The 23,871-nt window shown below is 43.1% G+C and overlaps 1 protein-coding gene across 6 annotated transcripts in view; it reads left to right on the top strand.

Moving 5' to 3' along the window:
* Positions 1–23,871, top strand: part of BCLAF1 (BCL2 associated transcription factor 1) — an 84,778-nt gene that overhangs the window by 8,073 nt on the left and 52,834 nt on the right. For 5 of the 6 annotated variants that reach the window (XR_014225018.1, XR_014225019.1, XM_082249716.1 and 2 more), the window contains exons 1-5: positions 4,836–4,894; positions 15,209–15,333; positions 16,882–17,793; positions 22,296–22,922; positions 23,010–23,179. Coding sequence is in view for 4 of the 6 variants with exons in the window: in XM_082249716.1 (XP_082105842.1) it covers positions 15,236–15,333; positions 16,882–17,793; positions 22,296–22,922; positions 23,010–23,179 (1,807 nt within the window). In the remaining 2 variants the exon portion in view is untranslated. Of the gene's footprint in view, positions 1–4,835; positions 4,895–15,208; positions 15,334–16,881; positions 17,794–22,295; positions 22,923–23,009; positions 23,180–23,871 lie in introns of those variants that run through there. The other variant, XM_082249714.1, reaches the window with a different exon arrangement.

The following is a 23,871-nucleotide window of genomic DNA, read 5'->3' as shown; positions in this document are numbered from 1 at the left end:
GTGACCACGAAAATTAGAGTGAAGCTCCCTAGTATAAATACAGTAACAACCTGATAGGGGGTTTACCCCCCCCCCCATCATCATTCTGTCAAACCCCCCCCCCCAGGAAAAAAAGCTTCACCTTAAAAACTGTTTCCAGATAGTTTCTTCATCTGTGCTCCTAACAATTGTATTTTATTCTGTTGGCAGGTCCTTTGATGCCTTTGTGATTTGTGTAAGGGTGACTGTAAATGGCCCATGAAAAACGAGTGCTATGATGGGTAGAGGGTTAAACGAAACCTGTACATGGAAATATTTAGGCTGCCATTGCTGAACGTTGCTTCTTAAAACGCTAGTTGCTTGGCTGTCATGCTGGACCATTGGCTTTAGTATTTTCTAAAATACTGACCCATAACAAGTTTTCATGTAACACAAGTTTCTACTTTGCTTTGACCAACCCTTCTGCAAATTTTTTCAATCATCTCAATGTGACTAAATATTGAAGCCAGGTAACTAGAATTTTTTTAGGTTAGCAATGAAAGCTGATGTTTCCTTCAGTACAGATTTCCTTTTTTGCCTAATATGTTTTTGTGGAAGAGATTGCTGTTTCGTGTGGAGATTTTCATAAGGGTTGTGAAATCTTTTAATGGTGTGCTAAGTGTGCTGCTTTAGTGTGCTAGCAGTGTATATAGAAGGAAGGGTAGTAGTTCTAGCACTAAGTGCTCTGTGATAGATATCTGCATTTACCTCATAATTAGCCACGCTTTCTGTGTGATCTGCATTTTTTTTTCTGGAAATCCAGCTACTTGGTAAATTGTGCAGGCATACTAATCAGTATACATCTTTCCAAGCCTGTCTGCAAGGAAACAGAAGCAGGAGGAGCCTTTAGTTCTCTGCTGCTGGTCACAAGGAATGCTCAGCATAGAAACTCACTGAAAACTTGACTCTATTAGAGGGGGAAGATTTCATAAAAGACTCCATGCACACCTAGGCGATTTGAATTGTGGGCAGAATCACTGCGATTCTGCCCCCGATTCCGAATCGCGGCAAAACACGGGCACATTTGCGATGCCATTACTGCCTAATGGCACCCCAATGGTAGGTCAATTGTTGTGGTGCATTCGCTGCAAAATCACTATGTGAAGCTTGTCGCTCAAAAGCAGGAGTTTCCTTTGGCCAACAGCACCACGTGTTTTTCTGCGATCTGGAATTGCGGGCAGAATCGCAGCGATTCCGCTCGTGTTTCAGCTCACGATTCAAATTGCCTAGGTGTGAATGGAGCCTAAAGGAGGACAGAGTAGCACAAGGAACACATCCTACTGAAAGCGGTTGTGAAGTCAGGTTTTTTTTTTTTTTATCTTAACCACTTAAGCCCCGGAGGATTTGGCTGCTAAAGGACCAGGGGTTTTTTTGCGATTTTTTTACTGCGTGACTTTAACGGACAATTGCGCGGTCGTGCGACGCTGTACCTAAACGAATTTGACGTCCTTTTTTTCCCACAAACAGAGCTTTCTTTTGGTGGTATTTGATCACCTGTGCGATTTTTTGATCACGCGCTATAAACAAAAAAAGAGCGTAAATTTTGCAAAAATAACAATATTTTTCACATTTTTTTATATGAAATTCCCCAAAAAAAAAAGTAAAATCAAAATGTTTTAACATTTTTCGGCCAATTTGTTTTATGCTACATATGTTTGGTAAAAAAAATCGCAAAAAGCGTATTTTGATTGGTTTGCGCAAAAGTTATCGCGTTTACTAACAAAGGGAAAGATTTTTGTCATTTTTGGTTTTTTTTTTCTAACGCGTAATGGCGGCGATCTGCGTTTTTTTTTTTTTTTTTTTCGGTACTGCGACATTGCGGCGGACAGATCGGACCCTTGACTGACATTTTTGACACTTTTGGGGGTACCAGTGACATTACTGCAGTAATCAGTGCTATACATATGCACTGTTACTGCAAAAATGACACTGGCAGGGAAGGGGTTAACTTTATTGGACAGGGAGGGGTTAAGTGTGTCCTAGGGGCGTGCTTTCTACTGTGTAGGGACATTCCTATTGGTGTAAAAGCAAAGATCAACCGTTCTACATAGTAGAACGGACAGATCTTCACTTTTACACAGGGAGAACTGACAGGCAGCTTGTTTACACAAGCCGCTCTGTCTTTCTCCCTTCACAGGAGCGATCGCAGTGTGACCGGCGGACATCGAGTCCGCCGGTCACACGCACTGACTTGTCTGTGAACGAGCCGCGGCGGGCGCGCGCCTCGGCGGGCGCGCGCCCGCCCGCGATAGGCTCGCAAGTCAGTGACAGGCGAGTGACGTACCGATACGTCACTCTGCCTGGCCGGGGCTGACCGCCGCAGTATATAGTCGTGCGGCGGTCGGCAACCGGTTAATTAATTCTATGCTTTTTAAAAAAAAAAAACAAAAAAACTTTGTGTGCAACAGCTCCCCGCAGCCCGCCTAAAACTTACTTGAGCCCATCTCGATCCAGCGAAGTTGAGCGAGAGACTCGGCTGTCCGGGACTCTCGCTCCTGATTGGCTGAGACAGCAATCAGTCAGTGAGCCAATGAGAGAGGGGGCGAGTCATGGCTCCGTGTCTGGCTGAGACACAGCAGTGGTGCCATTCAATCCGGAATGAGAGTCCCAGACTGCTGAGTGGACATCGGTGGAGTTAGATGGGGTTCAGGTAAGTATTATAGGGGGTGCTGAGGAGGCTGCAACACACAGGGTATTTTTTTTTATCCTAATGCATAGAATGCATTAAAATTAAAATTCCTTCTGTCTTTACAACTCCTTTAATATTTAGAAAATATATAAGGTGATAAACCCTAAATCTGCGCAAATGAAAAATTGTGAAGGACAAATAAGTATCAAAAAAGTGGTGACAAAATAATGGCAAAGAAACAAAGCAAAAATAAAGACCAAAAAAAACAGTGGGGGAGTGATCCCAGATTAGGAGCAGCAATCCGCACATAAACGTGAGAAATGACAAAAAATATATACTTATAGCTAAATATAAGATTGCGCTAAACCAAAACCACTGTGTTGATCAATAAAGTGCAAAAATGAACAAAATACTGTGCAAAAAGATATATAGTGATGGTGAAATAAATTGCACAGTCTATTAAATAAGTGTCCATAAATCAGTCCATAAATTAGCAGCAAAGATCCGGATATTGAAAGGCAATAGATAGGCTCGTTGTATGGCACTATACACCTCCATCAGAACACCCAAATGTGTATGCGCTTACCAGAAGCTGTGGACCCCTTATTATAGGGGGTCAAATACGCGGATAAGATCACAAGCACCAGACATCAGAAGGAGGCACCTTTTCCCCGTAACCACTGAAGATCCCAATCTGTTAACCCCGGAGATGGGCTTCCGAACAGTATAACCAGGGAAAAACCAAGAATGGGCTCGATGGTGAAGTACGTTAAACCAATGAAGTTTATTAAGAAAAGGATGCACATACATTATGTAGATAAAACAGAGCATAAATTCACATCATGCGGTCTCCGGTGTGCGAACGCCTTCCACGTTCCACAAGCGTACCACCGAGAAGCCGGAAGTGAGGTTGGCGTAATCACAGGTCCTAGCGTCCCGACGCGTTTTGTAAGCACGCCGGCTTACGTCATCAGGGGCATGTGACCGTGACTACGTCTTAAATACAACCAAGCCTCGCATTGGTATCCAATCCGACTCCGCCATCTTAAAAATCCCTCCCCGCGGAGTATAGATGAAAAAACGGAAGCTAGCAATACACCGTTCAAACTTCAGAGGATTCCTGCTGAATCAGCCAAAATTCAAGCAGTGTGGGGTCCTGTCAGCACCACCTTGCTCAGCAAAAGTTGATTGAGAAATTGAGCCAGTTGGAAAATGTTTGGCCAAACAGTGATGACTGCATCTGATCAGATGCAGACATTGGGGATGATTTACTAAAACTGAAGAGCGCAAAATCTATTGCAGCTTTGCATCATAGCCAATCAGCTTTTAACTTTAGCTTGTTAAATGAAGATATGACAATAAAACCTGGAAGCTGATTAGTTTCTATGCAGAGCGGCTCCAGATTTTGCGCACTCCAGTTTTTAATAAATCAACCTCAGTGTTTGGGTATTCAGACAGTTGTGGGTGCTGTGGTTGCCTTAATACAATAACTGGCAGTCCTATTCCGCTGAGTGTTTGGTGTGGATGGAGGAATCAATTGATAAGTGTATGGTTAGGCCTACCTAATTGATTAGAAAGTGAATTCATTGTTTAGGCTCCCTCCCTAGTTGTTAGTACATCCACAAAGATTTGTGATGTGCCATATTTAGCCAGCCAAAGAAAAAATGTTAATAGAAGCACCGTAATAGCTATTGTGCATACAATAGTTTAAGTTTATAGATGGAGAACACAAGCTGGATAATCTTATGTAAATTCTTCCTTTTTTTTTTTTGTTCCCCTCAAACCATTGCAAAAAATCCCATTTGTATTTTACGAAAAAGATGAACTTGGAATTGTGCTTGCTGTACCAGCAAGGAAGAGGAATTGATATGTTTTGATACACTTCGCTCTCCCTGCTTGCTCTAAGGAAACGTCAGTTTTTATGGCTATTGACCGAGATTAATACCTTGCATATCTATGAAAGCATTCTTCATTTTACAACAGATTTTCTTTACTTGGAGTTGGTTTGTTGAATATTTGTGTGTGACCCTTGAACCTTGTTATACAACATGCATGCCGAAGTTGAAAGCATTATTTATTTTGTTTCCCAGCTTATTTTTTGTGGTAAGTTAAGAAGACTGCAAAAGAAGCCACATTTTGCAATGCAAAATGAACAAAAATTATTGTTGGGGAGATTGGTCATGTTTACTATATTTATTTTTACAGATTGTCAATATATAAGTATACATAGAAGTCAAGCTCTAAAAGGTGAGTTAAAACAGACGGTTTAGAAATGTGTGCTTTCATGTAAAATATTCTATTTATCATTTTTGTAAAAATAAAATCCATATCCTAATTTTTTGTAATCTTTTTATGTTGTGCATTTGTACAAAAATGATATAAGCATGGGAAGACAATAAAGTGGTTGTAAAGCCTCAAAGTTTTTCACCTTCATGCACTCTATGCATTAACCAGTTCTGGACCGGAAGGATTTGCCCCCCTAATGACCAGGCCATTTTTGCGATTCGGCACTGCGGTACTATATACTGAAAATTGATTTCCTTTTTTTACCCCACAGAGCTCTTTTGGTGGTATTTGATCACTGGCCAAATTTTTTTTTTTTTTTGCGCACTATGAACAAAAAGAGTGACTATTCTGGGGGAAAAAATATATAACATTCCCAAAAAAAAATCAAAAATTTTCATCCTTTTTAGGCCAGTATTGTGCCCCATATTTTTGGTAAAAAAAAAAAATCGCAATAAGCAAGTTGTGATAACTTTTGCGCAAACCAAGTCTACAAACTAGGAGGAAGATTTGTCATTTTTATTTTTTTACTAGAAATGGCACGACTGCGACATTCCGACTGACATTTTTGACACTTCTAGGGGGACCAGTGACATTACTACAGTAATTAGTGCTAAAAATATGCACTATTACTGTAATAATGACATTGGCAGGGAAGGGGTTAATCTAGGGGTGATCAAAGTGGGGGCAGGAGTGCGGCGATGGCGGCATGCACTCGACCCCCCCCCCCCCCCCCAGCACCACGTGACCGACGTAGAGCTTAGTAGTTTCACGAAGCCAAGCTAGCCTGCCGCAATAGAACAGCAGCGGGCGGTCCGCAAGTGGTTAAAGTAATACTAATGTCTCGTGTTGTTGTGTTTTTTCCTTAAAAAAAAAAAAAAAAAAAAAACTTACCTGATCTGTGCAGTGGCTTTGCACAGAGCAGCCTGGATCCTCCTTTTCTCGGGTCCCTTGCTGGTGCTCCTGGCCCCTCCTTCCTGTCGAGTGCCCCCACAGCAAGCAGCTTACAATTGGAGCATTCAAGCTGAGCCCCAGCTATGCGTGTCCCTCTCACCTCATTGGCTAATTGACTTTGTTTAAGATAAAAAATCTTGTGCCTTTAGAACCACTTTCAGGTGAAAAACCTTCTTTCTCTTTCGTTCATTGACGGATACAGCTTCATATCTTCATTGACAGTTGGGCTATGTTGCTCTTCCTAGGAGTAGGACACTAGGCTGGAAAGTTAACAAAGCTCGGCTAAGCCCCTAGAGAGTCCCAGGGGGTATACTCCCACTTCCTGCTATGGGATCTGTTTTTTTCTGCCTGAGCAGGAGTAAGGACCTAGCTCTTTGCTGGGATCTTTGGTCCTAGCATTTTTTTCCTTTTTAAACTGAACTTTTTTCCTTTTTGTGATGTGTACTTTTTTTTTTTTTTCTTTTTTTTTTCTTTTACCGTCAAGTCTGTTCCTGTGAGAACTACAATCAACTGACGGACTGGGTGACGCACTGGCTATCCTAGATCCTTAAGATTCCCCCCACAGGACGGGGGCTGGCCGGCGAGTGAAACCCCTCGCGAGGACGCACACTACCTGGTCGAGGCCTGAGTCGCATCGTCCCTCTGGCCCACAGCACTCCCCATTCCAAGATGGGGAGGTGATCTGCCTTGAGCGGTGCCCGCCCGGTTCCTGAAGGTTTGGTGAGTAGTGTCCCCCCCCCCTCTGGGAAATTCCGGGTGGACGTGGGCCCATTTCCCGGGTTGGTCAGTCCTTCCTGTGCCCTTCCGACTCTACTGGCACCCCATCCTCAGAGGGTCGCCTGTGCTAAATCCCCCCATTTTCCACTGTTCCCCATGGCTGGCTGAGGTGGCTGTGCTGGTAATGGGAGTGTGTGGGGAGCTGTAAATACTTGTGGTGGTTCTGGGGGTCAACATCCTCCCCCCCCCCCCCCCCCGCGCACCCTCACAAAAGGAAGAGGGCCTCGCAGCAAACGTGGTCTGTCTTCCCAGCCCATAAGCGGCCCTTTCATCCTGCAGGGGCACAGAATAAGGGTGCAAAACCCTCCCGTGCCGCCTTGGGTGGTTCCATGAGAACCCTGGGTTGGTAAGTCAAAGGTCTGCCGGCCCCGTAGACAAGTCCTCCTCTGCCTGAAGGGATGCCCTCACCCATATGAGGGGGGGGGGATGTCTTTCTGGACCCGTGGACCTTTTTAATTCAAGACAAATGGGTTCATGAATTGATCCAGTCAGGTTACAAGATCAAGTTTTGGTCCTTGCCTCCAGCAAGGTTTTTCCTCCCAACCTGCACCTTTCCCTGTTTTGGTTGTCGGACCTTATGGGGGCGGTACAAGATTTTCTTTCACAAGAGGTCATTGTACCAGTTCCAGAGTTGGAAAGTTTTCAGGGGTTTTACTGTAACCTTTTCACTGTTCCTAGAAAGGAGGGCAAGGTCCATCCAATCTTGGACCTCAAGGCCCTGAACCGCTTTGTGCGCGTTCAGAAATTCAGAGTCCATTCGCACCGTAGTGGCTTCCCTTCATCAAGGGGATTTTTTATCCTCTATCGATAACGAGGACCTTTACCTTCGTATCCCAATTTGTCGAACATCATCGTTTTCTTCTCTTCTTTCTTCTCTTCGCCGTGGGCGAGGAGCACTATCAATTTGTGGCATTACCCTTTGTTCTCCCCTGGACGAGAACCTGGACGATCTCCTTCTGCGAGCAGTGTCTCGTTCCGTCTTACAGGATGACTTGGACATCACTGTGTGAACCTTGTATATAAGAGGCTGGATGCAGAATTTTCAGAAATCGGCTCTGATCCCATCCAAAAGTTTGGAGTACCTGGGTCTGACATTGGATTTAGCCTCGGCTTGAGTGTTTCTTCTGGACTGAGTCGATTCGCAAATTAGATTCCTTATTCGTCCATGCGGATGGTTCTCGTAAGGGGCATCTGCTGTGAACATTTCTAGATGGGTCAGGCAGATGGTGGTGCAGGCCTATTCCGTTAAAGCAGGTTCCTCCTTTCCCTGTTACGGCACATTCTTCGAGGGTGCTTAGTGCCTCCTGGGCCTTCCGTCATCAGGTGTAAGTGGTCCAGGTTTGCAAGGTGACTACCTGGTCGTCTGTACATACATTCACTAAGTTTTACAAGGTGGATGTCCTGGCATCTGCGGATGCTGCTTTTGGCCGCAAAGTCTTCCAGGCAGCTGTCAGAGGCTGTGGCCTCCTGAGGATGTGGTGTTTTTTTGGGTAGGTGATCCCCAGTTGTTCCTGGTTGAGCTCTTTGGTTACCTGGTTGGCTAGGTTTAGCCCTTTTGGGATTTCGGTTCTTTTTTTTTACTGTTTCCCACCCCTCACAAGGAGGCTGCTTTGGGACGTCCCAACTGTAAATGAAGATGTGAAGCTGTGTCCATCAATGAACAAAAAAGAAAAGTGCATTTTTGTCTCACCGTAAAATCCTTTTCTCTGATCATGGCCGGACACAGCTCCCACCCCTCTGTGGAGTTGGGTTATGTATTTTTCTGACACTGCTTGTTACAAATCTGAGATCCTAGAGCAGGAAGTGGGAGTATACCCCCTGAGACTCTAGGGGCGTTGCCGAGCCTTGTTAACTCTTTTCCACCTAGTGTCCTACTCCTAGGAAGAGCAGCATAACCCAACTGTCAATGAATATATGAAACAAGCAAAAAATTGGGGGCGCAAACTCTGAACATGTATATCTAAAGCCAGTGCAGCTATGGACCAAGCAACATGTATATTAAAAAAGAATAGCGCACACATGCAAAAGAAATGACTATCAAATATGGAGACCATCCATAAATAAAAATGGGGATTTAGTCCCACCATATGGCCATATCGTGCTCAAGCCCACCACTGCGTCAAAGTACCCCATTATCAGTGGGTCCTACACTATCCATAAAAAAGGGGTGAATCCAGCCTCTCTTACCCTTGGAGACAACACTCCTTGCTGGGAAAGATGTGCTAATGCACTACAGGGGACTCCTCCTATATCTACTTGATAGTGGACACCAATAGAGTACAGGTGTGTGTGTGGGGATGGGATGCTCAACCCCAGAAGTCTGGTCAGACCGAATACATAATAAACGAGCAAAAAATTGGGGAAGCAAACCCTGAACATGTATATCTAAAGCCGGTGCAGCTATGGACCAAGCAACATGTATATTAAAAAAGAATAGCGCACACATGCAAAAGAAATGACTATCGAATATGGAAACAATCCATAAATAAAAATGGGGATTTAGTCCCACCATATGGCCATATCGTGCTCAAGCCCACCACTGCGTCAAAGTACCCCATTATCAGTGGGTCCTACACTATCCATATTTGATAGTCATTTCTTTAGCATGTGTGCGCTATTCTTATATAAATGAATATATGAAGCTGTGTCCGTCAATGAACATCAGAGAAAAGGACTTAACGGTAAGACAAAAATCCATTTTTTTTTTCTTACCTGAGGCTGATCCAGCGATGTGCATGAGCGCAGCAGCTCCACCCTTTGTATCTTTTTTATTGGAGAGATTGGTAGCAGGAGGAGCCACTGACTTCCCCTGCTGTCAGTCAAATCATGTGATGCGGGGCCCGAGTTCTGCTGTCTTTGTCAAAGGACGCAGCAGCAGGACTCGGAAGGAAGCGTGCATGCGTGGTCTCATGGAAAGAGGCTTTCTGTGGGGAGATTCTGATGAAGAGGAGGGGCTGCTCTGTGCAAAATGATTACACAGAGCAGGTAAGCATGTATTTAAACCTTCGTTTTTTTTTTTTTTTAATTTTCCCTATATAACATTTTTTTAACCTTTTTTCCAGCCACAGCTGTTTTTGCATTTTTTGCACACGGTTCAACAATAATTTTTGGCCTGAAGATTATATAAAACCCCAAAACGTTATGTATTTTCTGAAAGCAAATACCCTAGACTAGAGCATGGGTGCTCAACATGTGGCCCTCCCAATAGTCCCATGAGGCATTGCTTGACTGCCAAATGCAGAGGCATGATGGGCGATGTAGTTCCACAACAGCTGGAGGGCCACAGATTGAGCACCCATGCCCTAGAAAATGAAATATTGGTAGTTCCCTCTTTTTTATGTCACATAATATTGTCGCAAAGGTCTAGAAAACCCAAAATTTCAGTAAAAAAAAAAAGTGAAATTTAAGGAAAACCAATGCAATAAGCTACCCAAATTCGTTAAAATATAAGACAAAGTTGCACCAAGTAAATGGATACCAAACATGTCAAACTCTAATTTGTTTGCTCCTGTGAAATGGAGACCAACCTCAGTACCCTATAATTTTCTATAGGCAATGTTTTAAAAGCCCCCTATCTTGTGCTAGATTTATTGCTCCAGTGTGTTCGGTGATATGAAACGTGTGTCGCAATTGACGTTTTCGCTCTTAGGCACACCTGACACACTTACTTTCGTACGTGTGTATATGGGTGGTGGAGGGGCCTCAATTTTTTTTTTTGTGGGGGGGTTATGTGCTTGGGTGTAACTTTACTTTCTACAAAAAATAATTTTTGCTTAACTCCAAAAATCCCCTGTCTGATTTTCAGGTGACCGGTTCTCTTTAATGAGACGGCCTACCTCCCCCCCCCCCCCCCCCAAGCTAGCAGGGGACACAGAGTCTGACCCGGGAATTACATGCACGTCGCTTTTTGGGTCACAGCAAGAAGGGGAAGAGAGTAGACGTGTCCTCTCTTCCCCTTCCACTCCACTCGCCATGTCTGTTTGGGGCCCGCAGATGGGAAAGTGGAGCCTGAAATACATGGTGGGGGGGGGGGGGGCGCCGACTGTACCGTGTGTGTGTGTGTGTGTAGGCAATCGGGTGGCAGCACAGCTGCCTGAATGAAACAAAAAATAAAAGTAGGCGCTTACACAATACTGGTAATCATTAGTGATCCTCAGTATTGAGCATGCTAAAAAATAATAAATTGAAATCCTACTCCACACAATCATACAATGTGCTAAAAATACCATAAATTGCCCACTTAAATGTTTTCTTATAAACACATGCCAGTGGTTTGTGTGCCAAAATATCTCCATTATGTATATATGTTAATACTAAACATATAAAATTAGATTATAACACAAATATCTATATCAGTAAAACCGATTAAATTTGTGAGTGACAGTCCAAAAAAGAAAAAAAATAGTGATGGTATCTAGATCCATATCTGTGCAAAATATGTGCTTTTTCCAAATGAGTGCTCCACCACGTGCAGAAAATATAATGCACAGCCGCCTGAATGCATCCATCGGACAAACCGGAGTCTGCCTGTCAGTTTTACACACAATCCAGGTGGCTGCTGTCACCAGAGTGAGGTTGTGACCACCCACTGTCAGGCCTGTATGATGTACTGACCTGGCAGTGAAGGGTTTAACTGAGAAGTGTGAGCTAGAAAAATAAGCATACATACTTGCCTACCTGCTGTCCCCCGCCAGCTCTAAGCCTGAGAAATGAGTGATCACATGACTGCTGATTGATCAGTTCTTGGGTCCACAGAGCTGTAACTGTAAGGCTGGGTTCACACTATTTGCGGAGTGGCTTGCAGCAGCGGGTCCAGTGCATCCCTGTTCACCATTTCAGGGGTGAATCAGGTCTCAATTCAGACCTAAAACCAAGCCAAAGACGCAGAGGTCCCTTCTGCAGTGCGCTCAGTGGCTGCCCCCGTGATGTGTGAACTGGCACCATTGAGAGCCAGTCGCACTCTCTCATGCGAATTGGATGCGGGGAAACCCGCATTCCATTAGCCTAAGTGTGAACCTAGCCTTAGTCACCACTTTGTGCTATGCCCCTCCAGTGCTTACTGAAAACTGGCCCGGAGAGTGGGATGGAGAGGCTGAGCCAGGTTCCTTTAACCACTTACCCACTGGGCATTTAAACCCCCTTCCTAACCAGACCAATTTTCAGCTTTCAGCGCTCTCACATTTTGAATGATAATTCTCAGTCATGCAACACTGTACCCATGTGAAATTGTCCTTTTTTTCACACAGCTTTCTTTTGGTGGTAATCATAATTGGGTTTTTTATTTTTTGCACTATAAATGAAAAAAGACCGAAAATTTTGTAAATAAAAATAAAATGCTTTTTTTCTTGTTTCGGTTTTAAAATTTTGCAAATTTAGTCATTTTTCTTCATACATTTTGGCCAAAATTTATACTGCTACATAGCTTTAGTAAAAATAACCCAAATAAGTATACCTTTTTTTGGTCTTTGTGAAGGTTATAGAGTCTACAAGCTATGGTGCTCATCGTTGAAAATTGATCACACCTGATGTACTGATGGCCTATCATTTCTTGAGACCCCCAACAAGCCAGTAAAGTACAAATACCCCCACCCCAAATGTGACCCCTTTTTGGAAAGACATTCCAAGGTATTTAGTAAGAGGCATGGTGATGGTTTTTTTTTTTTGGGGGGGGGGGGGGGGGAGTCATTTTTTTTTTTTCCACAATTCTTTGCAAATGAAGATGATTTTTTTTTTTTTTTTTTTTCACAAAATGGTCATATTACCAAGTTATTTCTCACACGCTTTATTGGCATACTTGCAACTACATCCCAAATACATTCTGCTACTCCTCCTCCTGAGTATGGCAATACCACATGTGTGGGACTTTTCCACAGCCTGACCACATACAGAGGTCCAACATTCAAGTAGCACCTCCAGGTGTTCTAGGAGCAAAAATTACACATTTCCTGACAACCTATCACACTTTTGAAGGCCCTGGAGCACCAGGATAATGGAAACTCCCACAAAATGACCCCATTTTTTTAAAGCAAACACCCCAACACATAATCTAGGAGGCATAATGCGTCTTATGAACATGTCATTTTTTTTACACAAGTTTTTGGAAAATGTGGAAAGAAAAAAAAACGCTGTTCAATTTTTTTTTTTTTTTTTGCACAAAGTTATCCATTTATAAGATATTTCTAAGAAATAGCATGTACATACAAATTGACACCCCAAAATACATTCTGCTACTCCTGAGTATAGCGATAACACATATGTGACACTTTTCCACAGCCTGGCCACATACAGAGGCCCAACATGCAGGGGGCACCGTCATTTCCTGACTTCCCATTACAATTTTGTGAGGCACTGGCGTGGCACGGGTGAGCACGGAGGTGGCACGGATGTGCATAATTTAGGTATGGAGATATGGAGGAGGCAGAGGATGGCTGCAGTTTCTCTCCTCTCCTCGCACGCTATACTGGTCATTGTGTACAGTGTGCGAGGAGAGAAATTAACCGGACATGTGCCGGTTTGTTGACAAGTGATTGCTCCGTCATTGGACGGAGCGATCATGTGGTAAAGGGCCGCTGTCATTGTCCCTTTACCCCGGGACCCGGCGAGCATGGACACTTCCATGTGCGTTCCCCAGGGTGTGCGCAGGAAACGCGATTCTGGGAGGACTTTATTGTGCGCCCTCCCAGAATAAGCCGACCACGTTGTAGCTGTCATTCGGCTGTGGCCCCGTCGGCAAGTGGGTAAAGTCATCTGGGTGGATCCCACCATTGTAGGGATCCATCCAGAGTCTTGAGTGCCTCTGTGATGGCTTTAGCCTGCTGTTGGCTTCATCTGGGACACTGGAGAGCACAAGTAAGTGCACTCCTGTGACCCCCACCATAGAAGTATGGCCGAAAGTGCTTTGGGCATACTTCTCTTTTAACACACTTGCAGTGCTACTGTTAAAGTGATAGAAAAAACAAAAACTATTCTTTATCCCACCTAATCTGTATAAACTATTTTTAATCTGCTCTGGTCTGGTCATGGGATCTCATGGCTCTGACAATGGCTGAGAATCCTGGGCGCTGTGCCATCAACCATAGATTCCGTAGCCTGACTGTTGTCGGTGCTCCCTTCTCTTCTATGCAGCAACTGCTCGCTAGCATGGAATCTGGAGCTGGTGTTAGGCTTTTGTTACACTTAGTGTTTGGTTTTATACATGTTTACATTTCCCAAGCTCATTGCTTCTTTTTTTTTTCCTATTAAAAAGACTGTAATCTGAAAATAGGGTTGGACTGTTGTAGGAGAATTTTCTCCACAGTGGTCAGACGTAGTGTAGTCTACAGCCATAACTATTTTAAACTGGAGAACACTTGCACAAAAGAAAGCTAAAACAAATATATTTTACCATATTTTATTTTACACTCACTCTGGTGGCTGCAGCCACCTAGATTGTGTGTAAAACTGACAGGCAGACTCCTGTCTGTCCGATGGATGCATTCAGGCGGTTCTGCATTATACCTCTCCACCCCCCTCTCCGGGCCAGTTCTTCAGTAGGCACTGGAGGGGCATAGCACAAAGTGGTGACTAAGGCTAGGTTCACATTTAGGCGAATGGAATGGTCTTTGGCTTGGTTTTAGGTCTGAATTGAGACCTGATTCACCCCTGAAATGGTGAACAGGGATGCACTGGACCCGCTGCTGCAAGCCACTCCTCAAATAGTGTGAACCCAGCATTACAGTCACCGCTCTGTGGACCCAAGAACTGATCAATCAGCAGTCAGGTGATCACTCATTTCTCAGGCTTAGAGCTGGCGGGGGACAGCAGGTAGGCAAGTATGTATGCTTATTTTTCTAGCTCACACTTCTGACAATGGGTGGTCACACCCTCACTCTGGTGACTGCAGCCACCTATATTGTGTGTAAAACTGACAGGCAGACTCCTGTCTGTCTGATGGATGCATTCAGGCGGCTGTGCATTATATTTTCTGCACGTGGTGGAGCACTTATTTGGAAGAAGCACATATTTTGCACAGATATGGATCTAGATACCATCACTATTTTTTTTGTTTTCTTTTTTGGACTGTCACTCTATATACTGGACTATTACTCACTAATTTAATTGGTTTTACTGATATAAATATTTGTGTTTATAATATAATTTTATATGTTTAGTATTAACATATATACATAATTGAGATATTTTGGTACACAAACCACTGGCACATGTGTTTTATAAGAAAACATTTATTGTTAAGTGGGCAATTTATTTTTAGCACATTGTATGATTGTGTGGAGTAGGATTTCAATTTAATATTTAACATGCTCAATACTGAGGATCACTGATGATTACCAATATTGTGTAAGCGCCTACTTTCATTTTTTTGTTTCATTCAGGCAGCTGTGCTTCCACCCGATTGCCTACACACACACCCTCGGTACAGGTCCCCAAACCAGTTATAGTTGTGTCTGTCACATTATATTTGCAAAGCAATGTGTAAGGTTTAGTTTCATCCACCATTATAATGATACAAACTTGTGAACTCCTAATCTCTATTTTTTGTAGGGTAAGGCTGTGTCAATATTTAAAAAAGAAAAAATGGGGAGATCAAATTCAGGGTCCCGCTCTTCAAGATCAAAATCGCGATCACCATCATCTTCTCGATCAAGGTCGCATTCCAGGAAGAAAAGATACAGGTAAATCTGGGCTTTACTCACATTCTAACAATATTTCTAGAGCACATATTTGAAGTGGCTTATCTGCATGATATTAAAGGGATTCTAAAATCTTTTTTTTATGGTGTTAAAAGGAAAAAAGAAAAACACTATCTTCCCTATTCCCTCTTTCCTAAACACTTACCTGACCTCCTCACTGCTCTAGTGCTGTCCTGGCTGCAGCACTGCTCCCCTCACTTTGTGGTCTCACAGGAGATACCGAGGGCAACGGGAGCCATAGGCTGCTGCTGCTGTCAAACTCCTGTGAGCAGAGCGAGGGCGTGGCATTCTGGTGCTGTAGATGCCTACAGCGAGGCTCAGAGCAGGTAAGTATAACCTCAAACTAGTGGATAGAATCCTCAAATGCCTTTTTGTTTATGTAACTTTTTCTGTAGCATAAAATAGTGGGGTAGTCTCCGGTATACAGAAATATACTGTGTGATGGACCCTGGTACTCAAGAGGAGTATGTCCATTGTATAACCCTCCCTTGCCCAGGAACAGAACTATGCAAAATCCTGCAGCTCACATAGTCACTAGTCGGGACACAGTGTAGGGTGGTGAAAAACATTAAACTGTTATTGAAAAACAGGCACAAAGAGAAACTCTAATACAGGGGTCTTTAAACTATGGCCCTCCAGTTGTTCAGGAACTACAATTCCAATCATGCCTAGTAATGGCTGTGAATGTCAGAGTTTTACAATGCCTCATGGGATGTGTAGTTCTGCAACAGCTGGAAGGCCGTAGTTTGAGGATCCCTGCTCTAGAACAATTCCCCCCTTCTTTGCATAACTACACAGGGCAGGGTAGTCTGTACATCCAGTAATAATGAGACACAAGTACATTCAAACTTTTTAACAAAAAATTCAATCAGTATCCTGGCACTTAGACAACCTTATCAGCAGGACGGACCGTTGGAGAAATATGGGCACACACCAAAGAGTAGTACTCCCTTAAGTCAGGGCCCATAGTCATTAGGCAAGAGGCTAGCCTGCAGTCCTATCCAAAAGCCTCAGTCCCGGGTGAGTCTGTCAGATACTAAGCAACCCAAAATAAAAAAAACTGGCACTAACTGCCACACCAACTAAACTTATGAACAAAAATACCCCCAAAAAACACACCAGGATAGTCAAATCTGTATAAACTCTGTATCTTTTATTTCCAGATGTATGCATACAGGCCTGTTTAGTATACAGAGGACCCAGAAGAGCTCTTTTGCAAACAGCAGCCAATGCATTAATTGTTCCAACCGATTCCTTTTATTCTCACTTCATGGACTATAGGGAGATGAGGGGAGCAGGAATGGTGGGCTTTAGCGCAACCTTCAGTGCTTGCAAAGTAAAGCTTTAATGGGTTGTTTAAGGTTCTGGGGCACTACAAACTAAAGATGTATGAATTCTGGCACCTGTTATCTACAGTTATTTGCTTCCTTTCACCACATCACTTCAGTTATAGAAGTTTGACTAAATATACTTGTCATTAAGCTTTGTTACATTTTAAACTGTGAAATAAACTTATATCTAATTTTTAAGTTCCAGATCTCGGTCAAGAACATACTCCCGATCACGGAGCAGAGAAAGGGTTTACAACAGAGATTACAACAGAGATTTCCGTAGAGATTACAGAAATAATAGAGGAATGAGACGGCCTTATGGCTTCAGGGGAAGGGCAAGAGGTTATTACCAGGGAGGTGGTGGTAGATATCATCGTGGTGGTTACAGGCCATCATGGAACCGTAGGTATTCTCGGAGTCCTCGGCGTGGTCGGTCTCGCTCCAGAAGTCCAAAGAGGAGATCTGCATCATCTCAAAGATCGAGAAGCCGATCTCAGAAATCTTACAAGTCCTCGCCGTCACCAAGGTCATCCACTTCCCGTTCTTCTTCCCGTTATAGCAAGTCGCCAGTGACAAAATCTCGTACTTCTCAAGAGAAAACAAGACACAAAAGTGCAGGAGCTGAAAAATCAGACAGTCCCACAAATGACAAATCTGGTGATGAGCATAAAGATGCATTTGACCCCTCCGAACCAATAGATGAACTTGGTAAACTTGATTTGCATGGTGAGAGCTGGGCAGGCCTGTCTGCATATGACAATAGTCCAAGGTCTCCTAGCAGTCCATCCCAGGTTGCCTCCCCACCCAGTCAGAGCTCTTCCCAGTCTGACTGTCCAATCTTAAGTGTGGTCCACTCGGGTAAGGATACCTTGTCTCAGAATTCACATTCCATTGCCCACAGCCCTGAAAGATCAGTATCGGGATCTGCTGGCAATAGTTCAACACGCTACAGCCCTTCCCAGAACAGCCCACTTGACATGCCTTCTGAAAAGAGTCCAGCAAAGACTGCGCTACCACAGCAGCCTTTACATGATGAGGGGCACTCCCACTACTCAGTGTATACTGATGAAGGAGAACAAGAGACTTCTAAAAGCACAAAGATACCTAAAAGGTGAGGATAAATTGTCTGCCAGGTATAATCCCTCACTGAATATTTTGTAATGATTGTAATGCGGGAATCTAAGGTGAACTCCAGGTAATCGCCTCCTGACAGTTGAAGTGCCTGTTTAATCTTATGCCATCAAAAGATTTCTGTCCTAGCGGCTTCTGTTTTTTATTTCTGCCAGACAGCAGAGCTTGGAGAGTGACCCCACTTTCTCTGTTAGTTAACCACTTCTGGATCGGAAGGATTATCCTCCTTAATGACCAGGCCATTTTTTGCAATTTGGCACTGCGTGACTTTAACTGACGATTGCGCATTGCACGTCATGCAATGCTGTACCCAAAAGAAATATACGTCCTTTTTCTTCCCCACAAATAGAGCTTTCTTTTGGTGGTATTTGATCGCCTCTGCGGGTTTTGTTTTTGTTTGCGATATGTAAACGAAAATTTTGTGGAAAAAAAAAAAAAAAAAGACATTTTCTACTTTTTTTCTTATAAAGTTTCCAATAAACTAAACTTTTGGCGAAAATTTAGGCCAAAATATTTAGCTACATGTCCAATAAAAAAAAAAAAAAAAAAAAATCTCAAGCATATATTTATTGATTTGCGCATACGTTTTTTTATAGCGTCTACAAACTATGGTGTAAATACTGGAATTTATGCAGCTTATACTTTCTGACTGCCTATCTCAGTGCTAAAATGGTAAGGCAGTACAACCCCCCTCCCCCCAATTACCCCTTTTTGGAAAGTAGACACCCTAAGGAATTTTCTAACAGGCATATTGAGCCCATTGAATATTTAATTTTTTTTTTTGTCACAGGTGTTTGCAAAATGAAAAAATTTTTACACAAAGTTGTCATTGAAATGATATATTGCTCAAACATGCCATTACTATACGGTATATGAAATGACATCCCAAAATACACTCAGCGGATTCTTCCGAGTATGGGGATACCACATGTGTGAGACTTTTTTGAAGTCTAGCCCCGTACTGTAGCCCTAAAACCAATCAACGCCTTCAGGCTTTCTAAGGGTGGGAATTGTTGATCTCACTCCTCACTGCCTATCCGTTTTGGAGGCTATGAAATGCCAAGACAACACAACCCCCCAAATGACCCTTTTTTGGAAAGTAGACACCCTAAGCTATTTGCTGAGAGGCATTTTGAGTGTTTGCAGATATCGCTTTTTGTCACAAAGTTTTGATAATTTAAAAAAAAAAAAAAATACTTTTTTTCCTTTTTTCTTTTTTTTCCAAAACAAATGAGAGCTGCATAATACTCGCCATACCTCTTAGCAAATGCCTTGGTTTTCGGGGTCCTGTACCAGATTGCCAAAAAGTCTCACACATGATATCCCCATACTAAGAAGAAGCAGAAGAATGTATTTTCGGGTGTCATTCCACATATACCCATGGCATGTGTGAGCAATATATCATTTAGTGACAAATTTGTGTGTAAAAAAAAAAAAAAAGTACGGTAATTTTCTCGATACTTGTGGCAACATATAAAATATTCCATGGACTCAACATGCCTCTCAGCAAATAGCTTGGGGTGTCTACTGACACTTTTAGATAAAAAATGATATATATAAATTTTTTTTTTTACTAGAAAATTACTTTGAACCCCCAAACATATATATTTAAATCGGAGGACCTACAGAACAAAATAGTGGGTGTTCCAGGTTTTTTTTTTTTTTTTTGTTACGGCATTTGCGCAGAGATTTTCCAAACGCAATTTTTTGCGAAAAGCAAACCCTTTTTTAATCTTCATGCACAAATACGCTATATATTGCCCAATTGTTTGGTAAAATATAAAAGATGATCTTATGCCGAGTACACAGATACCAAACATGGCATGCTTTAAAACTGTGCACGCCCGTGCAGCGGCAACAAACTACGTACAGTTTTAAAAGCCTTTACAGGTTACCACTTTAGATTTAGAGAAGGTCTACTGCAATAATTACTGCCCTCGATCTGGCGTGTGCTGCGATACCTCACATGCAGTGTGCAATTGCTGTTTACATATGACACCAGACCGATTCTTGCATTCAGCTTTGCGCGCGAACACAGGGGAACAGGGGTGCTGGAATTTTGATTTTGTTTTTTATTTTGCCTTTTCATTTTGACACCTTCCCCTTCCCTTTTCATATTTTTTTATTTTTTTTTATCATAAGGAATTTAAATAGATCTCTAGGTCTCCCCTCTGCCCTTAAAGAATCGGACCACACCAAGATTGGTGTGATAAGATGCTTTCCCAATTTCCCAATGGTGCTGTTTATATCTGGTGAAACCGAAGTCATGAAATGCTTATAGCTTCCGTTATCTTAGGCCAAAGAGATGATTGGAGCCTGTCTGGTCTCCGTTCAGCTCTATGGTCAGCTGACAGAACCACCGGCTGCTGTCTCGGGTTACCCGGTGGGACAGGAGAGCTTGAGAAAACCGTGGAAGACAGCGGGAGTCTAGCATCTAATTATTTGCTAGGATTGCTTTTACATTAAAGCTGGCTGTAAAAAACGAAACAAGAAAGTGTGGTATGCCCACCATTAGACCTCCCAGCATCCATCCACTTCTAATGATGGGCATACATACATGCAATGTTTTTTTTTTTTTTCTTTTCATTCAGCCCATGAGCCGAAGGAAAAAAAAAAAGAACATAGCAGATTCCTCCATTCGCATTGATCGACGTGGATGTAGAAATCTCTGCCAAAATAAGTGTTGCTGCAGAAGCGGTGAACTCCCAATTAGGATTTACAAGCGCATCAGAAAGGACACTATGGGCTCTAAGGGCCTGTCTTTGAATTCTTGGTGTCTGTGGGACACTACTTGTGCTAGCTACCACCCCCAGCTTGAACTGCACTAATGGGACTTGCCACATCACCAAGTGTTACTGCAGTGCTGGTTTGTCTACGACCAAGATGTACTAGGCCGCTGGTGCTTGCCAGTTCACCAGAAAGTTGAGTGGCACTAGTACCGACACTCTGCTGCATACGTGTACCCTGCGTTTGTTGCACCTCAGCAACAGAAGAACGGAGTTGGGTATGCCTGACCTTAGCAGGGACCACTACTTCATCGTCGGAGCTATCTGTCATGGAGCTATCTGTCATGGTCCTGATGCTTTCTACAGGTTCAAATACTGAGCCTGATTCTGACCATTCCCCATTGCTCTCATCTGTCATGCTCAGTATCTTGTAGGCCTCTTCACTAGTGTACCTCTGTTTGGACATTTTGGCCAATACATTTATAGGTACCTAGTGTGACTCACAGGTAAAAAAACCTGGTTTTCAGGGACTGTTTGAACCGCTACAGGTAAAAAAGAACCTGGTTGTCAACGACTGTTTGAACCGCTACCAAAAAATGTAACTGCTAGCAGAGATCAGGCCTGACTCTAACACTGCGGTTTAGTGTGCTGTGTATTGAAAGTGATGGTGATCTGCTGATTCTGCACTTCTTGGGGGGGCTAAACGCAGGTGCTGGCAGGTGATTGGGCTAACGCTGCGTTTTGGGAACACTAAACTATTGGGGCTGCTAGTATAGTTCTGATCAGATCAAAATGATTGATCCGTTCAGACACTATACTAATAATGGATATGTTTAGCGTGTGTCACTGGCAATCAAAGGGTTAAAATGCGACGGCCAGCGTCATGTACACGCGCCCCCCCCCCCCCCCCCCCATAAAGGTACGGCGATTTGCGCAGCTGAGCCAGCCTGCCGCAGTATATATGCGGCGGGCAGTCGGCATCTGGTTAAATTCATTGGTGCCCTCTCCTTGCCTGCATGCAACCAGCTGTTTGTATATGTGCATGCAGCAGAGCCTGATCATCTTAATGTTGGCTCTACTGGTCTCACTTGAGTGCTACTGTGCAGGCGACGGCTATCAAATATTCTTATATCTGTGATAGTGTCATGTAAAAATTAGAAATGCTCATCTGAACTATGTATTTTATATGTTGTTTTTTTTTTTTTTTTTTTTTTCGGAATTGGGCTTTATATGGTGTTTTAGGATCTGCTTGCATATTTTTAAATGTATGTTCTCCAAAGTGGATCTCTTGCCACAATAGCACCAACTACACATAGCTCGCTCTTGCAAGAAAAGCAGCCAACACCCGTCAATACTCAGCCCATACTCCACTGTCCTGTGTAAGCCGAACGATGCTATGATCCTTTGCTCTGCAGTGTTGGAATGTGGGCAGGCATGCCTACCAGTAGCCAGCTACCTTCTGTGCAGACATGATGCTGTTGACTAGAGGGCCAGCAGAAATAACAATTAGAGATCAGTAAGAATAATGGGGAGTAGGATTGTGTGACTGTGCATTAAGGTGAGTTACTGTGTATTAGTTTATGCCCTTGCAAAAATCAGCTGTGGCATCTTCATGGAGAAAGGGAGTGGGGGGTTGAATGCAAGTATGTCAATTTTTTTTTTTTACGTAGCAGGAGTTGGGCCTTTTGTATAATTTTATTATTTTAATTGTCTAATAAAGTTGCCAGTAAACAGTATTTTTTTTTTTTTTTTACAGGTATACTAATGAAGAACAAAGGTTATTTCCTATTGAACGAGTAAATGTTAGAGAGAGAGACAGTCAAAAGGAAAGAATTTTAGATAAGTCTAAAACAGAAACAACCAGAAGCTGGGGCAGTTCTGATGCTTTAGACTTCTTTGAAAAGGAACCTGTTAAATCTCAATTCCTAGCAACTTCTGAAAATGAAGAGGAAGTGGAGGATTATAGGCAGTTTAGGAAGGCTGTGCTGGCAGATCAAGGGAAGGGTGTTTCCTCTGCATCTCATTGGGTTGCTGAAGAGGAAGGGCCAAAGGTTAAGTCTAAGACTCAGACAAAGTTGGCTAAAGAAGGGGAAAAGATTAGGGAAAGTAAGGGGCACAAAGTGTCCTCTAAAGACAGACATAAAGATGATGATCGAGATGATAAGCCCTTGGGTAAGAAAGATTCCAAGTCACCTGATCCAGTCATATCTGAAAAGGTAAAAGATCCATTTAGTTACAGTCTTTCATTACAGCAGAGTGATGAAGTGAAAGAAAATATATTATTTAGGGAGGAAAGTCCACTCAGGCTCAAGATGGTAGCATCCGAATCTCACCGCCCTGAGGTCAAGCTCCAGATCATGGCTGTACCACTTGACGATGCCAGGTAATGAGACTTTTTTTTTATAGGTGGACTGATTTTAATTTTATCTTTAAGCTAAGTATTGTTTCTTGTTTTTGCCTTTTAATAAAGGCCTTCAACTCTAGCCAATGATCGCCTGCTAGCCAGTACTCTTGTGCATTCAGTCAAGAGACAGAAAGATTTCAGATCCATCTTTGACCATATGAAGGTGCCCTTCTCCAGCAAAACATCTCCTGAATCATTTATCTACCATGTTGTGGCTTTAGTGCAGTTTGTCAAAGGTAAGAAAATTTGCTTAGCATATAAATCTCTGTCTGTGAAAATATTCTCAGTGATCATGGTAGCAGCTAATGGTACAGTTATGAATATTCTTTGATGGAGAAACTGACACTTGCCTCACTCAGGATAGCCACCGCCCCACAAAAAAACACCTTATTGCTGCCTTCCCACATTGGCAGCAAGGTATATTTTGCTTTAAGGGAGTGGAGCTTCTATGTGAGGAAGCATGTGGCCTCCCCAATATAACAGAGCTCAAGCCTGAGTGGAGAAGCAGCAGACCAGAACCTATCAGGACTGTCAAGTAAAGGGCAGTGGTATCTGTACACTAGGTAAACTATGACACTGGAGCATACTCTGGGTGGACTCCTGCAGAGGGATGGGGACATAGTAGAATGTATGGGTGAGTAGTGTATGACACTTCATTCATTTCAGAAATGCTAAAATGTGGGAGTTTCTCCCCCTTAAAGCAGAAGTCAATTCACAAAGGGAAGAACCGCTTGTGCCCCCCCCCCCCCCAAAGTTCATGTCATTTTTGGGCCAGTCCCTCACTAACACGTGAGGCCGCAGGATGTGCTGTATAAACTATATAGCTGAGGCTACATACAGCGTACCGCACTGTTGCAGGTTCGAGCCGAGACCTTCCTGTATCCTACCCGGAACACCGTAGTCTATCTGAGCGGTGCTCCGCCATTCA

This window comes from Pelophylax lessonae (genome assembly GCF_965119305.1).
Source record: "Pelophylax lessonae genome assembly, chromosome: 3".
In the NCBI taxonomy this organism is placed as follows: Eukaryota; Metazoa; Chordata; class Amphibia; order Anura; family Ranidae; genus Pelophylax; species Pelophylax lessonae.
This window is presented reverse-complemented; position numbering and strand designations above follow the sequence as displayed.